The sequence below is a fragment of the Rattus rattus genome, chromosome 2 (genome assembly GCF_011064425.1).
Source record: "Rattus rattus isolate New Zealand chromosome 2, Rrattus_CSIRO_v1, whole genome shotgun sequence".
Taxonomy (NCBI): Eukaryota; Metazoa; Chordata; class Mammalia; order Rodentia; family Muridae; genus Rattus; species Rattus rattus.
The window spans coordinates 210,843,697-210,861,389 of NC_046155.1; the positions used below are offsets into that span (position 1 = coordinate 210,843,697).

General features: G+C 42.6%; 1 protein-coding gene across 1 annotated transcript in view; it reads right to left on the bottom strand.

Annotated features, from left to right (window-relative positions):
• Enpp3 (ectonucleotide pyrophosphatase/phosphodiesterase 3) overlaps window positions 1-17,693 on the bottom strand; it is a 70,109-nt gene that overhangs the window by 15,737 nt on the left and 36,679 nt on the right. Inside the window, exons 12-19 of the mRNA XM_032896385.1 lie at window positions 14,178-14,286; window positions 13,052-13,180; window positions 12,664-12,695; window positions 10,350-10,477; window positions 7,398-7,464; window positions 6,210-6,297; window positions 2,506-2,684; window positions 1,181-1,232 (exon numbers count right to left, since the gene is read on the bottom strand). Of these exons, the coding sequence (XP_032752276.1) occupies window positions 1,181-1,232; window positions 2,506-2,684; window positions 6,210-6,297; window positions 7,398-7,464; window positions 10,350-10,477; window positions 12,664-12,695; window positions 13,052-13,180; window positions 14,178-14,286 (784 nt within the window). The remainder of the gene's footprint in view (window positions 1-1,180; window positions 1,233-2,505; window positions 2,685-6,209; window positions 6,298-7,397; window positions 7,465-10,349; window positions 10,478-12,663; window positions 12,696-13,051; window positions 13,181-14,177; window positions 14,287-17,693) is intronic.

Here is a 17,693-nt window from a genome sequence, read left to right on the forward strand (position 1 = left end):
ATGTGTAGTCTTTGGGTAGTGGTTTAGTCCCTGGGAGCTCTGGTTGGTTGGTATTGTTGTTCTTATGGGGATGCAAGCCCCTTCAGCTCTTCCAATCCTTTCTCTAACTCCTCCAATGGGGACCCCGTTCTCAGTTCAATGGTTTGTTGCTAGCATTCGCCTCTGTATTTGTCTCACTCTGGCTGAGCCTCTCAGGAGACAGCTACATCAGGCTCCTGTCAGCCTGCACTTCTTGCCTGCAGAGGGTTTTTTTTTTTTATCTAACTGTAGAGCGGGAGCTGATGGCTCCTAGCATCTGTCTACCTAACTGTGTATATATATCTATGTATCTACCTACCTCTCTGTATCATCTATTTCTATTTATGTGTTTGTATTTATATGTTGTTATATATTCAATCAAAACAGGTTGACAATATCTAAAAAAATATATATTCTATATATTTAAATATGTAAATATTATATATTTGTATATATAAAATAAATTCGAACTGAATATATGCAAGTATTCTTTCTTATCATTTATCCCAAAAAGTACTGTAATCACCATTCTTACAGCATTTATATTGTTTTGCATATTATAATTTTAAAAATGGTTTAAAGTCCATGGGAGGACATAGATGTCGCATGCACTTACAACACCTATTTATATAAGAAACTTCAGCACCCTCCGATCGGGGTATCCTCAAGAGGTCCAAGAATAATCCTCTATAGATATTAAAGATACTTACAAAATAATACATAATTTTAATAGTAATGCAGGGGAACACTTGTCAGTTCTCTCCATGGACTTTTTAAAACTCTTTACAACTGCATGAGGCGGGTCCAAGTACCGCAAGATGAAGAGATGGAGGCCAGAGAAAGCAAATGATTGGCCCCAGGTTAGACAGCAGGACAGCTACAGAGGTCAGGTACAAGCCCAGGCCTTTCATCTGTTCGTTTCTTAGCCAGGGACTAGCAGACGTGGATGGGACACAGCACTGGAAAGGATGTCCTGGGGACACTGAAGCTCCAGTCTAGCTGCTCTGATATCTGATATTAGAATTCTGTTTGCTTGCTTGTTCCTCTTCTACAGCGACCAAAAAACCTACACTCAAAAGTCTTCATGAGCTCAGTTTGGGAAACCTCAAAGGGTGATGCTGTGTGCCATTAGCTCTCAGCGTCGCAGTCGCTGCTGACTTACCTTCTCCTCCACTGAGATTTAGTCTTTGGTTGACTTGCTCTTCTTGACCAGACTTCCAGACGAGAGAGAGAGAAGGGAACAAATAAGTCAGCATTAGAAAATGACCACGCATATTTCTACACCAACAATCTAAAGTGTTTTACTAAAGAACTCATTTGAGATTAAATTTCAGTTATGTCGCCACTCAGAAACACAGAGGGATTTCTGCCCCATTGTGTGTGTGTGTGTGTGTGTGTGTGTGTGTGTGTGTGTGTGTATGTGTGTGTCTGTGTGTCTGTGTGATATTGTTAATGGGAACGAGCATCTTGACCACATTAAGCAGGGACGACTGCATCCCAGTGCTTCTCAAACTTTGATGCAAATATAGTTTCCTTAAGGACTTGTTAAAAATTCATATTCTGATTGAGCAAGCCTGGGGAGGGATAGCCTGAGATTATGCATGTCTTTCTGACTTAGAAGAGATATGTAAGCTAGTTCTGAGATCGCATTTTGAACATCAAGAGGCAGTCTTTACAGAGAAGGACTCTGGGATTGACTAGCGATAGACTAGACTGGAAGTATCTTGAATAGAACATCTAACTTCTCTTGGGCCCTTATTATCTCTAAAATGTGGAGCAAATCACCCATTGTATATTATTAATGATTTTTTTTATCGCAGTTCTATTGAGGCTATGTGGAACAGAGTGTAGGAACTCTCCTTCTGAAGTTATATGCACAGAAAGGAATGCCAACGCCCCTCCTAGGATATTTTCCTGTGGACATGAGAAGCTTAGTGGACTTTCTGTCCTTTTACGTCTTCTCAATTCCTACATGTGACATTTATACTGTAATTCCTCTTCTGATTCTTTGTCCCTGGGTCTCTTCCCAGACGTGAAACTTCACCTTATCAAGAGTCTCCTTCTGGACCCAGCCCAGAGCTTAATCTGTTAAAGAGACTGGCTCAGGACACACTGATATTTTTGCAGTGTTCAGCTGCCTCCTGATAGACTCTACACCACTGTTCAACAAGCGCCACACAGCACACACACTGCTGAGTGCGCCTAAAGCCAGATTAGAATCCCTGCCCGCTCTGTTCTAAGGAGCTAAGGGTAGTCATCTGATATTACTGTAAGAAAAGGCTTGCAGGGGAACATGAAGAGTACCAAGATGGCTAATTTGGATGGTTAGAGAGTTGAACACACACACACACACACACACACTTACTTGTGTAGTGTACACACCATAATGTCACACTTCCTGATAAAGTTCAGAGAAACCATACACAATCACTCAGTCAGCAAGATGGCGCCTTCGCAGTCTTGGAAAGACGTGAAATTGTTACTCACAGTCTGCAGTGCGAGGCAGGAGCAGTTTAGCGAGTCCTTAGGCAATGGAGTAGTAAAACCGCAGCCAGCAGACTTTGACAGTTCTTCTGCATGCGATGGCTGGTAAAATGGTGCCTTCAGAAGATGATTCAGGCTACCGTGAGAACCGTTGTTTGGTGCCGGTTGGATGTGCAGAAGATCTGTTTAGAAAGAATAAGTTCAGTTGCTTGGAAATGGATGGCAGCAATGCTTTGTGGGATGTGGGGGACAAAACCACCCACGGTGTGGTACCCGCTATCAGTTCTGCCGCCCGTAAGTTATACTTCCAGATGTGACCTACCTAGCTGACTTTTCATTCCCAAAAGTCCCCAGCCTCCTGTCTGTCTACACTGGGACCATCCCCATGATGAATCTGCATGAGCTTCTATTTCTCTAGAGAAAAGCTTCATTGCTTAAAGGATTACTTTGCCCCTTAAGCATGCTACATTACGTTAAGTGTTACATATTAAGATGCTATCCTCTTTGTTGTTTGTTGGTATCGTTGAGACAGGATCTCACTATATGGCCCTAGCTGGCTTGGAATTGGTTCTCTAGACCAGGGTGGCTGGAACTCCAGAGATCCACCTGCCTCTGCCTCCCTAGTGCTGGGATTCGAGGTGTGTCCCACCATACTTCTAAAAACCGTGGTGTTCTTTGGTCTGGAGAGACGGCTCAGTGGTTAGAAGCATTTGTTGCTCTTGCAGAAGACCCTAATTTAATTTTCAGCATCCACGTTGCTGCTCCTAGATGCCTATGACTCTAGTCAGACGGACAGACAGACAGACAGACAGACACACACACACACACACGAACATGCAAGACGACGACGCGACGCGACGACGACGCACGCACGCGCGCACGCACGCATAATAACATAATTAAACCAGCAAATTTCATCCTGTACTTACAGAACATTTTCTATTTTTGCTGTAAAAACAAATTATATCAAACATTTTACAGCCATCACCTTTTTAGAAGCTCCGAATGATAATGGGGTCATTCGAAACCATACCCAGCTAACCTGATTTGCTGAGGAGATGCTCCTTCTCAAGTCTATAGCTAACTAGCTTTGGTGAGACAAAGAATGGCAAACTACTTTCCCCTGAGGCACTGGGCAGGAGTCTACTGTCAAAGCTGTTAAAATCTATTTCAAATCACTATTAGGATTGATAATACTGATAAGGAGCCATACAGCTCTCCAGTCAGCAGCTGTTGGACTGTTGCTGTCCTTTCTGCTTTGAGCATAAGCACAGCCAGCACAATTGCTTTTATACCAACAGCACTTATGTCAAACATTCTGCAGATGCCCTTCCTGCCAAAGACCATAGCTGATTTCCTAGGCTCCTGAAGGCAGAGCCAGCCGCAGCCAGGGCTGCTTGAGGATACTTCCTATTGGACTTTGTGTAGCTGCGACCCACCATGAGTTCATCCTCCAGCCATCCACACCAGGGTCAGAGAGGTGCCACTTCCCTTGCTGTCTAACAAGGAGAACACCGTGACCAGCTCCGCAATTGGTGAAGACACACAAGTCTCAAAACGTGTGATCGGTGCTAAGAGGCGAATGGGTGACTGCCCCAAACAAATGGCTGTGATTGGCCCAAACAGCCTGCAGGTCACTCAGAAAATGGCCTGGGAGATACCCTCCTACACTGCCTCCCCCTGATATTACAAATTCAGGCCCAACAGAAAGGCTTGTCTTGCATGAATGGTCTTGGAGGTCTATTGTCAGAATTGCAGGTTGAGCTTGTAGCACAAAGAGAGCAGCTGCAGGGACAGTGGTGGAGACCGTGGAAAATTCCAGAGGCAACAGAATGGAAGTGAGCAGTCCACAAGCCAGGCTGTGAATTGCCTACAGGCTTGACAGAGGCAGCAGTGGTACCCTGGGTCTCCTGAGTGTCCTGCCTAGATCCCCCCAACCAGTCCCGGGAGAGGCGGCCGCCTTGAGCAGTCTGCCACCAATCAAGCTAAAGAAACAGCCTGGTCAGAGTTAAGTAAGTGTAGTGCAAACAGAAAAAGACACACACAGTGAGGGAGTGGACAGGCAATACTGAGTGAAGAAAGAGAGACAGCTATGTGGAACCAGAGAACACTGAGGCCCAGCCACCAACTGATTTCTAGAGGGCTGTCACATCTCACAAGCCAGGCTCTCAAGCTCCTGGTTGAGGACTGTGACATCTCTATTGCCGAGGGCCCTGAGGCTTGATGTCCAAGGTCTTCATGTGAACTGAAACACCAGAGGGCGCCGCTCGCCTCTGTTTTGTCTTCGCTGCTGCTGCTGCTCTTCAAACTCTGGTCGAAACAGAAGCTGACAGAAGCCCATTCTGGAAGAGCTCCCCGCTGCCCACCCAGGATTTCCATCTAGGTAGAGCAAAGGAACCCTCGGCAGCAGACAAGTGACTGGCGACAAAGTTCACACACTACGGGGCTCCCATTAGAACAAAACGCATGTCTCCTGAATAGAGCAAGACAGTGCCCAGACTTCAGAGCGCTCGCTCTCTCTCTCTCTCTCTCTCTCTCTCTCTCTCTCTCTCTCTCTCTCTCTGGGTCACCTCTCTCCATTCCTAAAAGCTCTCTGCACCCTAAAGTCCCCAAGATACATACGGGTAGGTGGGGGAGAGGTACATGTGCCCATCATGCATGTGGCGATTAGAGGACAACCTGTGGGAATCGGTTCTCAGCTCTCTCCTTAGTCCGTGCATGTTGCAGGACTGAACTCGACCATCACCTCCCCCTGCTGAGCTGCCTGACCCCACCATCCTTTAAATAGGGACTTTTTTGTTCTCCTAAGTCATATTCAGTTATGACGAGCCAGCAGCAAGATTAAGAAAAGCATACTCTGTACATGTGACTGACAGTGAAATGGCAGCTTCCTCCCTAGATGATCTAAGCAAGTGATCTCTTGATGTGGTAGACTAGGGCAAGCATGTAGAAGATCTGGTTCCTGAAACGCTCATTCTGTAAAGTTTTTTTTTTTTTTTAACACTTAGTGTATTAACAAGTGTCTATCTAAATAAGACTTTATTATCTTTTTTAGTTCCAGAAGACTTCTCTTCTCAATTATATAAAAGTGCTTTTTAGCTGACTTTGTGTATGTTTGAGCCTCTGTGTGTGTGCATGCATGTGCATGCATGCATGTGCATGCATGCATGTGCATGTAGGTGCACATGTATGTGCATACTTGTGGAGACCAGAAAATGGTATCAGGTTTTTTCTTCAACCTCTTTCAAGTGTATTTCTTGAGACAAGGTCTCTCAATGAGGCTGACTCAGTTGGCTAGACTGGCTGTCCTGTGAGCCTCAGGGTTATGCCTGACTCTGTTCCATCAGTAACTATAATGAAAGGTTTTATCACAGCTACTGAAGATCCAAACTTAGGCCTCTATGCTTGTGCAGCAAGCAACTTACTGACCAAGATATCTCCTTGGACTTAATTGTGAATTGCTATTTAATTATATTTTATTAATTTTATAGTGACTAAAATACTTTTTAAAAAATCTTCCTTCCTAGAATACAAGATTTGTTGTTATTTGTAAAACAAAAAGGAGTCACACATGTGACTGAAAAACTCTGAATAAATTTTCTCCTTATCTTTCTGCTTCCCATCCTCTTCAATTTATCCCCATTTTCAAATTAGAAGTCCACTGCAATCTCCATGCCTTTGCTGTGAGCTGACTTAGACATACTTACCACACAGTAGATTATAGACTTCAATGTTTTCAAATGGTTCGATAACAGTCTTCTCTTTAAAGCTGGGTCCATGTGCCAAAAAGATTGCCTACATCGTAAGAATTACATCAGTACTAGATGACATCTGACTCACAAAGTTTAGGAGGACACACACATTTCCTTTCTAGGACGACCTCCTATTTGTTCCTTAGGTCTCTTTAAGAATTTCTTTTAGGGATGAAAAATGCGTTTTAAAACAGTTTCCACCTGTGACCTGCACCAGTCCTACTCAACTGGGATCCAACATGTCTTTGCTACTGTCTTAACAGAGTGTAATGCATGAGGGGAAAGGTTGATGTTGTTAAACAACAGATCTCGTTGTTTAAGCCTGCAAACAACTAAAGTAACAATCACAGTGATCTCCTTGGCTAACGGTGTAACCAAACAATTGATTTTTTTTTAAAAGGTAGGAGAATGAGGTTGCAGAAACCACAAGACTTTGCTCAGGAGGAGAAGTGTGAGCTAAGCTTTCTCTAGTGGCTCCTCTCCACGGTCCCTTTCCTGGGCTTTGGGGCTCCACAAACTCCTCATTTTCTTCCTCCCTATCACTAACTTCTATGTCTCTTTGCTTGTAGCTGTTGCCTCCACAACTTCTTCAAGTAGAGACGCCCTGCACTGAATACCTGGTTTTTCTCTGTGTCTGTACTCAATCCCCAAACACAGAACCTAGACTCTTTACTGCTTTCCAACGTCTCTTGTTGCACATTTAATACACACTTTGGATTTGTGGGCCCAGCTATTCCCTTGCTTTCTCCTTCCAAATCAGCAACAGCCATGGTTGAATGCCTTCCAGGAGCTTGCTAAGGCTCTCTTGTCCCTAAGAAATGAACTCCAATTTAGAGCCTCTGAATTGGCTACTTCTGCATAGGCCACTCATTGGTCCTCAATTTTGGAAAAATTAACTGTTCCACCTTCAGATCTGTTTAAATGTCACCCCGGAATCTCCAGTTCTTTCACTAGTTAAAATCGCATACCACCCTCAAAGGCACCTACCTCAAAGCCTCCCCAGCAGCCCCTTACTCTGCCCTACTTTTTCTCTGTGCCCCACAGGCCTTCACCCCACCACGCCAGAGCACATATGCCTGCGGTCTCAGTCATCTCCTTGCTCACTATTGACTTGTTTCTGTTTAAAAGACTGCAGTAACTTACCTCCATACTTTTAAATTCATTGTTGTAACCGTGTGTTCCGCCTTCGCAGTTGGAACTCCCTTTGTTCCTGCAAAAAGGCAACATTGTTATCCACTGGTCTGCAAGGGGCTGAGGTGAGATGTTATTCTAAGGCAAGCTTTCGTCTTACACAGCTTCTGTTCTCAAAGTAACTTTTCTGGCAACTAAATACATATCTTTACATGCTCAGATTCACAACCATTGATAAGCAGGAGAGGACAGAGAAAACCAAACCTCTAGCTCTTACAAAGAGAATTCAAAGATGGTTGCCTCTAGGACATTGGCAAAGGAAGAACAGTAATGTGAAGGAATTCAAATGCTTCACCTTCAGGATGGCTCAGCAGAGAGAGGCACGTGACACCCAGCCCAACTGAACTCAGGTCAGTCACCAGCTCCTGAAAACTGTCCTCGACCTCCATGTGCATACCATGGCACATATGTCCACACACACATATATACATGGTCACCCACACACAAACAAAACATGAAATATAATACACAGTTTGTAAGATGTCACCGTCAAACTCACTTTTGACCATCAAGATCAAGATGATTGAGAATTCAGTAACTGAGCAATAAGGCTTTGAAACCTGGGGAACTATTAACTCCTGGTCTAGAGTGGAGATGGCTAGGGGAATAATAAGAAACCACGGTTAAGGATTACTTGGAAGTAATGTGATAAGAAGGCCATATAGTCTGTAAATTAAATGTTTATTTTTCAACCATCTGGGACTTCCTCCTAAGGAAGCCTGACGAAGCAACTACTCCATTAGTTTCATGACTCTTCAAATTCAATTAGTTTGCCTTTTGTCACGTTTTTCACATGCTGACATTTGAAGTTAATGCTATGAATTTTACGTACAGTTAGACAAAAGTAGTGATACGTGAACCTAGGTTTCCTTAAGACTTCATTTAAGGGCTGGAGAGATGGCTCAGCGGTTAAGAGCACGGACTGCTCTTTCAGAGGTCCTGAGTTCAAATCCCAGCAACCACATGGTGGCTCACAACCATCTGTAGTGAGATCTGATGCCCTCTTCTGGTGTGTCTGAGGACAGTGACAGTATACTTCTACATAATTACATAATAAAAAAAAAGACTTCATTTAAACTAGTTCAAATCTTGCCACTGAAGAGAAGAAAGTTTTAATTTCCAAAAGATGCCTCCTTTGGAAAGTTTCTCTTGTCTGCTCCCTCTCCCTGTGCCCACAGGAGCAAACTCAGGAACAAAAAAAGAGGGGAGGGGGTAAGTTAAGAGGGATGGAGGGGGAGGAGAGGGAGATAGAGATGCTAAGTTAACGTGGACTTTCCACTGACTCTGAATACAAAGCAGTGATTTAATGCCTTAAAGACTGACACTGTCTGCTCCACCAGAGGACCTAGGTTCAAACCTACTGCTTGGTTTTGAAGGGATGCAAAAACCAATCATTTACAACTGTGCTTCTGTACCTGTTGCCTAGAAGTATTCTGGTGGCTGGACCCACTTATGTCATTCTGTACCGATGGTGTGGTGGTTTGTATGTGCTTAGCCCAGAGAGTGGCAGGATTAGAAGATGTGAACTTGTTGGAGTAGGTGTGTCACTGTGAGAGTGGGTTTAAGACCCTCACCCTAGCTTCCTGGAAGTCAGTCTTCCATCAGCAGCCTTCTGATGAAGATGCAGAACTCTCAGCTCTGCCTGCACAGAAAAGGCTAAAAGACCCGTTCTCAAAAGGAGACTAGTGCCATCTGGTGACAAGATGGGGAACTGCATGCTGTCTGGTCAAGCTGCATTTACAGGTTATTTTTAGACTAAATTCAGCTAAGCCCCACAACTTCTCTTCCTGCACACACACATTGAGCTCAACGTCCCTTCCTTCTTGAACGTGTGTTTTAATCACTGTATTCCCCCTCCCCCCAGCATTACCTAGCTGATACGGATTGGGCCCAAAAATACAGAATGACAGCGATTTTTGGCATATTCACACATGCATATAGGGGAAAAAATACTAAAAGGATACTTTAAAAACCAGAATCAGGACGGGTGTGGTGGCATACACTTTTAATTCCAGAACTCAAGTGACAGAGGCAGGCTGTCTCTGAACTTGAGGGTAGCCAGGACTACATAGTGAGACTCTATTTCAAAACAAAACAAGGAACAAAAGACTGGTGAGGTGGCTCAGAGGTTAAGTGGACTGGATGCCCTTCCAGAGGTCCTGAGTTCAATTCCCAGCACCACATGATGGCTCACAGCCAACTATCTATAAAGGGATCTGATGCCCTCTTCTGGCATGCAGATGTATGTGCAGATAGGGCAGTCACATTTAAAATCAAAATCAAAGCTTTAAAAAAACAAAACACAAGAAAGTGAATCACTTAGTGACAAGAACGTGACCCATCTCTGTTCTCTGTCTTGTTTGCCCAGTCGTTCCCACCAGGCTGTTTTCTCTGCAGGAGGAACTGTGACTGTTTTTGCAAACACCTGGCCACACAGGCAAGCATCGGATAGTTTTGTGAGTCGTGGATTACTTAGGATGGAGGATTTTCAGTAAGAGATAAGGCCACCACCCGCAGCCATCAGAAGATTATTTTATGAGAGCCAGAAAAGAGCCTCCTAGACATTCCACCTGTCACTCAACCTGGAGGATGACAAAGCCTCTCCTCTTAACTGTTCTTTAAGAGGCGGCCCTTCCGTGGTAGCAATGTGCTATTGCGCGTGCCTCTGGAGTAATGATAAGAATTTTCAACCTTCTTCCATCTTTTGATCTGTGTTATGAAAATTAGGACGCTAACAGCAACCGCCTAACAAGAATATTGGCAACAAGGAGGTGCTGAGTTAGCATGAAGAGGCCGAGGAAATGTACAGGTCAGAGAAGTTTACCGCTAACAGCAGGGGTGGGGCGGGGCTTAAGGAGCTCACAGCCAGAGGTGTCTGCTGGGAGGATATGAATAGGCACGAACCTGTAAGCCAGCCATTGCCGATCCACCATTAGATGAACTTTGTCAATCCTGACGTTCTTGGCATAGTGCAGTCGTTTCGGCAAATCCGGAGTCAAGTAGGGTTTGAAGTGTTGATCGGATTTTCGACACTGAATAAAAAAAAAAAAAACGTGCAAGGATTTCTCCCATTACACAAGAAGTATGCAGGCTACCTTCTAAATTTTCAACTTAAGGCAAGTACTTCAGCAAGTTTTAGAAGTGAGGGGATGTGGGCAGGAGCAGTGATGGCTCAGCAGTGAGAAGAACTTGCTGAGTCAGCCAAGAACCTGGGTTCAGTTCCCAGCTCCCACGTGATGGCTCAACCCCCACCACCACCCCCCCACCCCCCGCCGAACTCCAGTTCCAGGGGACCTCATGCCCTCTTGTGGCTTCCTCCGGATCCTGCAAGCACATGGGCATATCGGCTCGCTCAGGAAAACATACAAATAAATTAAAAATAAATAAATGAAATTTCGAAATAAGTAGCTTTAAGATTAGCTAGTTAACTAGCAATTTTACCCTATTATCTACATGGCCAAATATAATAATCATAGTTATCATTACTGCAATCATTATGATGAAACTTAAACTTTGATGTCTTTCTTATGTTGTATTCTTGGGTATTTATTTGAAACCTCCACAAATTTCTCCTCCCTTTTTTTAAGTGAAAAACAAAGCATATGCAGATTTTTAGTGAGATTTACATATGTCAGGGGATATGGACACATATACAAATTAATTTAACTATACCAAAAATTCAATCAGAAATGCCATCTAACCTTAAGCAGATTGAGTATTTGCTTAAGTAATTTATATTTATATATTAATTTATATTTATTATATATAATATCATATATTTATTATATATTAATATATTAACTTATATCTGTATATAAATTATATAAATATATTAGATATTTAATATATATTCTCCTATTTGTAAAAAAAAATTCACAAATTCACCAAAACAGTAAAATTTTATTTAAAAATGTTCAATAATTACTATTTTAAAACTTTAAAAATGAAAACCACACCAGCATCTATTCGTGCAAAATAAAAATGAAGAAATGAGAAACAATTACCAAGGAATTTTCGTAAACTCAGGAGAAACAAAACGGGGAAAAATAACATATAAGCAAGAATATGAGGAAGTGAAAGCTCCGCTCGTTCTTGTTCTTACGTATTTCAAGCTCTGAGCAAGCTTGTGTCACCAGTACCTCATTGCCAACGTGCAGAGAAAAATGAGGAACTTCGAGACATGACATAGAAACAAACTTTAAAAGAAATATTGTAATCAGAGAGTAAGGAGAAATAACCAATGAAAGAGGAAAGGAAGTATTTATTGCATATTTCTGTTACTTTTTGTTCACACGTTTTCTCCGTGTGCAGTTGGGGCAGGTCTAGAGAACGCTGGGATTAGAACCCGCTTCAGAGGAATAAATCATGGGCCTATCCCATCGTGTTTGAGAATTTGGCGCAAAACCATCAGATTTAGGGTTAAAATGTGTCTCTCATCATCGTCAGCGTTCTGTGGAGGTTCCAGTTCGGTTCTGGCTGAGATTGTGCTACCGCATTTTCCCAGGTATTAGGGACCACTTGGAGAACTGTAGCCTTTTGCTCCCAGGCGGGCAGCTCCACCTGCAGCTTGCAACCCAGCCTGCAGGGCGATGCTGTGGACAGGGATCTCAAAGCCTGCAATCCTCAACTCTCTGCGCCACTCAGACGTGAAAGGTGCGCTCATTTTGGCCAAACGAACCTCAGCTGCGTACAGCTCATTAAGTGATGGAACACAGGACAGTAAGTGGATTTTGAGAGTCCAGGTGAAACTTTTTAGTGTGGTTTCCCAGGCCAGCACAGCATGTATGCAGTTCACGGTTTCACCAGTAGGGGCGGGGTTGTTTATGTATGAAGGGTTTCTGTGTTAGTGCCTCATTGAATTTACAGTAGTTTCCAGGTGACTAACCACTATGCATTCCGTGTTTCTTTATCCTCAATAGTTTGCTGCATCTTCCAGGTTTTTTTTTTTTTTTTTTTTTTTTTCGAGCTGGGGACCAAACCCAGGGTCTTGCGTTTGCTAGGCAAGCGCTCTACCACTGAGCTAAATCCCCAACCCCTCCTGGTTTTTTTCTAACTGCTTGCCACCCATCCTTACAACAATTAAGTGTCATTCCTAGCAATAATAAACTCATAAATTCCAAACAATAGGAATATATCTGCCACTGGACTTTAAATATATTACTACATTAATAGATCTTAAACATAAAAATATGTCATAAAATGTTCTAAACGGACTTACGCTGAGGTCTCTGACAATCTCTTCGGAATTAACTGTTTCAAGACAAAAAGACAAATTACATCACACATGAATCACTGCCAGAAACTGTGCATATCTACAGCACACTTCACCCACACGTTTATTTATCAATAACTGTCAACTTGGAGAATTGGATACAAATTATTTAAATCGAAGAGTTACTTTAGAATTAAAGCCTGGACTACAATATAGTTTTAGTCCAGCAGTGTGAGAGAGCAGCAGGGACCATGTATCCCGAAACTCGGAATTTCTCGTGGGCTGTGTGGTTTCTCCAAAAAGCCAAAAAGGAGGCTGTAGTCTTAACACACTCTCAGAACGTGGTAGCCGTGGCTACTTTCTCAATGTCTCCTCTCTCCTCCTCCATACTTACAGGTAAAGAAGTCCTGAGGTATATTACGAGTCCTGATTCGAGGGGCAGGTCCTTGGTACATGTAGAAGTTTATTTCAGGAAAATAATCTGTCATGTATTCCACTCTGTCACAAGAGGTCTGGTCCATTCCTGAATTTAAAATAAAAAAACTAGTTAGACGTGTATAAAGGGTAACAATTGTCTATGTTTGGTATTGTCAAATAGGAGATGTTACAAACCTCAGACACAGGCAAACTGAATATCTGTACAGTTTAGTATACTATTATTATACTTTAAATGGCAGAACTTGAAAATGGAGGTAGTGGATGAGAAGAGCCAAGATCATGGAGTGAGACTCGGCAGGGAACATAAATGGATTGATTACTCGTTAAACACCGATGAATCACAGGGTCCGAAAGTTATTTTCTTTTGAAGGCACGTTTGAAGTTTCATAGGAGCACCGAGTTCTCTAGAACTGGCTGTTAATTCTTTTAAAAGTTTACTTCTAGCACCTCCCTTTAATAAAATGTGCACTGACAAGTCTTCCCATGGTTCCAGACAGCAGGCAAAGATATAGGGACTTCTTTTAGAGACTTTTAAGTGCACAGGGCAGCGAGCGGGGGGGCTCCATGGGGCAAGAAGCAGGCTTATGCTTGTGAAGGCACAGCCTGCAGGAAGAGCTGTGTGCCTTACTTACTGTTTAGTACAAGAGTTCACCTCGAGCTGAGAACAAGAGGCTATGGGGCTTCTGTGGACAAGAGCAATGCTAAGCACACGCCTGTCCACAGGATTTAAGGAGCTTGGTAAGGCTTGGCCATGCAGGGCTAAAGCACACGGCTAACAGGCAGCCTGATGCACTTTGTAGACTGAGTAACAAGTGGACCACATTTGTTAGCTACTGTTAACTCTATTTCACAGAAAATAAAGCATATGGACAGTTATTCAGGACCATTAAATAATTAAGGTGGAAACTTTAGACCTTGCCCCCGCCCCCGCCATGATCTACCATGAAATCCATTCTTTGCCTCTTCAGTAGCATCTAGATCTAGAAATTCAGACATAAAAATAGCACTATCGTTTTTGTATTATCTTTGGCTATAATATAATCAATGAATAAAAAAATATAGTTTAAAAAAACCCACCATACCGTGATCAGCCAGAACGATTATGTTGACACAGTTGTGTAAATTCCTCTGTTTCAAACCCTCCATCAGCATCCCAAAGGCATCATCAACTAACTGTAAGGCTTTAATGACCTTAAAAAGAAAGAAATGAGAGTTAAAATTGCAATTTTAAGTCATTTCAGCTCACCAAACAATTACCCAATCAAGCAAAAAAAAAAAAAAATCAAACGTATTTTCTTCTCTAAAATTGTTGGGACAGAACCTATGTCATGAGAACTACCACAGACAAATCCTCAGTGTCTATAAATAACAACAAAAAAGTTGAGTTGAACTATGTTTCCTATAAAGGAAGTCTGACCAGAGGGTTGTAAGATATAAAGGACATTGAATATCAACAAACAGCATTGGACTGTAGATATTTTTCTAAGAATGCCTGATGGTAGACACGTGAGCCTCAGACTTCTGAAAGCCAAAGAATTGGACGTGTTCTGAAAGTTCACGTGATAGTATCCAGATAATGAAAGAGAAGCCTATCCCATACCCAAGTAATTCTACTCCTATGCAAATATTACCTGCAAAGAAACTCATGTTACTGACTTGCAATTTTAATGCTAAGGAAAATAAATTATGCAAAAATTTTAAGATACATATGTTAGTTTTTAGAGCATGTATATGTGTTCATGTGTGTATGTGTTTGTTTATGTGTATGTATGTGTGTATGAGTGTGTGTGTCTTTGCATGTGTGTTTTTGTGTATGTGTGTATGAGTGTGTGTGTGTATATGTGTGTGTTTTTATATGTGTGTATGAGTGTGTGTTTGTGTATGTTTGTGTATGTGTATATGTGTGTATGTGTGTATATGTGTGTATGAGTGTGTGTGTTTGTGTATGTGTTTGTGTATGTGTGTGTATGTGTGTTTGTGTGTATATGTGTGTATGAGTGTGTGTGTTTGTGTATGTGTTTGTGTATGTGTGTATGTGTGTATATGTGTATATGTGTGTATGAGTGTGTGTGTTTGTGTATGTGTTTGTGTATGTGTGGGTATGTGTGTATGTGTGTATGTGTGTATAGGTGTGTATGAATGTGTGTGTGTTTGTGTATGTATGAGTGTGTGTTTTTTTTTTTTTTTTTTTTTTCGGAGCTGGGGACCCAACCCAGGGCCTCAAGGCTTCCTAGGCAAGCGCTCTACCACTGAGCTAAATCCCCAACCCCAGTGTGTGTGTTTTTGTATGTGTGTGTGTATGTGTGTATGTGTATATGAGTGTGTGCGTGTGTATGTGTGTGTATGTGTGTACTGTTGTTGGACCTCAAGCTCATAGCCACAAGCGTGCTAGGCATGCTGACCTACTCTCCCTGTCCATAAAACATTTTTACAGAGAACAAACGCATAGGAAAATGTTCAAATACCATGTTAATGCTAACAAAGAAAATCAAATTGGAAATTCAACCATTCATATTACACAACAACCCTGGTTTTGTATATAAGTATCTCACCCTTTCTGAGTAAACACAAATGGACAGGAAACTAACAGAAATACATCAAGTTATGTAAACAATGCTTGTCTCTGAATAGTGAACTGGGGTTCATTTTCATTTAACAGTGTATATAGTCTCTGTGTTTCATGATTTTTCTTTACCTTTATTATACATTGAAATAACTTAAAGTTTGATGAAATTTCAAAGTTGTAATTTTTGAGTGTGTTTTTAGTGACATGGTGAATATCACGGTGATGGCTTAAGAGAAATATGTTGTGTCTCTCTTATTTATTACCTTTGTTTCCTTCGTTAGAGGGAGAATTTTACGAATCAGATAGAGCTAAAGACAGCGGTGCATTATCCCATGAAATCTTCACAGGACACACTCTTGGGTGTGGCTTGTGCTGATGGATGTCCCCTTGTAAAGGCTTAGCATGCTCATGGGCCCCACAGTTACTGAGAGACATGGAACGGAGCCCAACCCATGAGTTTTCTTATACTAATCGATCACCAATTCTAAGATGCTCACCTGACAATCTAGTCTGTCCATCACTGTCCCAGATCCCAGTATCCCATGTCCCCATTGCCATCCTACCCTAACCTCCCAAGCACACCAATCACCAGTTCTCCTCTTCTCTTCCCCCAGCACCTGATACCCTGATGCCACTGGACCTCCCACAGTCTAGAAGTCACTCATGAGTGCAACCTTCCTACCCCACGGTCCACAGAAGCTCATCTATAAAAAAAGGATAAAGGACAGAATGTTTGTGGCTGTGGTTTGGATGTTAGAGGGCTCGGCTTTTCTTTGCACAGCACACAGAGGGCACTGGGTCTTTAGCACCAGCGGTGAAGAAGAAAATGAAAATTCTGCTTTGCATGGAATCATGGTGCTTCCCTTTCTCAGTGGACACTCTGGGAACAGTGCGTGAGGTCCTGGTATCACGGGTTAACTGGTAAGACCGAAGTGGGCGATTGTGCTTCAGATCAACAGTTTCTTCCTATAAAACTGAACTGAATGCTACAGAGCATCCAATTGCCTTTCCCAAAGGCCCACCATCCTCTCAGATGAACCCTACCTCCATGTTTCTCTACAGTGGTGCTCTCCTGGACGCTGAGCGTTATATTATCAGCATTGAAGCCAGTCTGAGTCTAATGCTCTCTTCAGAATGGCTTGTCCCCCTCCTCACTGTTTATTCTACTGAAGCTGTATGTAACGATTCCTCGCTGGATAATGGGTAACATGTGACTCTTGCTGACATATGACGAGGGCAAGTCTGTGAGCGTTTCATCTTCCATGGGCAATCAGGACAAATCAAGAAGCTAAGGGGAGAGGATTGAGAGTCCAGTGACAGCCTGACTGTGTGTATGACTGTGGGAAGAGGGTGGAAGGAGGGGAGGGGGGGGAAGATAGAGAGAAGAAGAGGAGAAGGGAAAAGAAGAGGGAGAGAAGGAGGAGGGAGGAAGAATACGAGGGCAGGTGGGTGAGGGATGGGGAGGAGACAGAAAGGAAGGGAAGAGGGAGGAGGGGGAAGGAAAAGAGGAACAGAGAGAGGAGTGGAGAAGGAGAGGAAGAAAGGGGAAGAGCGGGGAAGAAAGGGAAAGGAAGTTTTTGGACTCCTATGGCTTCCTCACTGGTCAAATCCCAGTGCCCTCTAAATCATAATTTCACACAGCTCTCTCAAGTCTAACCTTCCATTACATATCAGTTAAATCTTATTCTTAAAGGCTTTATTAATTTTTTTTTAAAAATTAGCCAAAAAATGTTACACGGTGTTAACTCCTCACTTCCTTTATTCTTTCAAGATAGTTTTATGTACTAAGGAATCATCTTTCCCATCCCTAGGGCTACCTGCCATATTAGACCCACCAGAAACTCTTCTGCATAGCCAAGAAAGATGGGATTTGGTGACTGAAAAATCTAGGACAAATTAATAAACTTTCACCTCATTGCATGGACCGAAGCACACTAACATAGCCTTTGTGCTTTTGACTTACAGATTTGGGGAACCTTGAATTAAAGTGTAATAGCAAATAACAATAATGACAACAATAAAACTGCAAAGC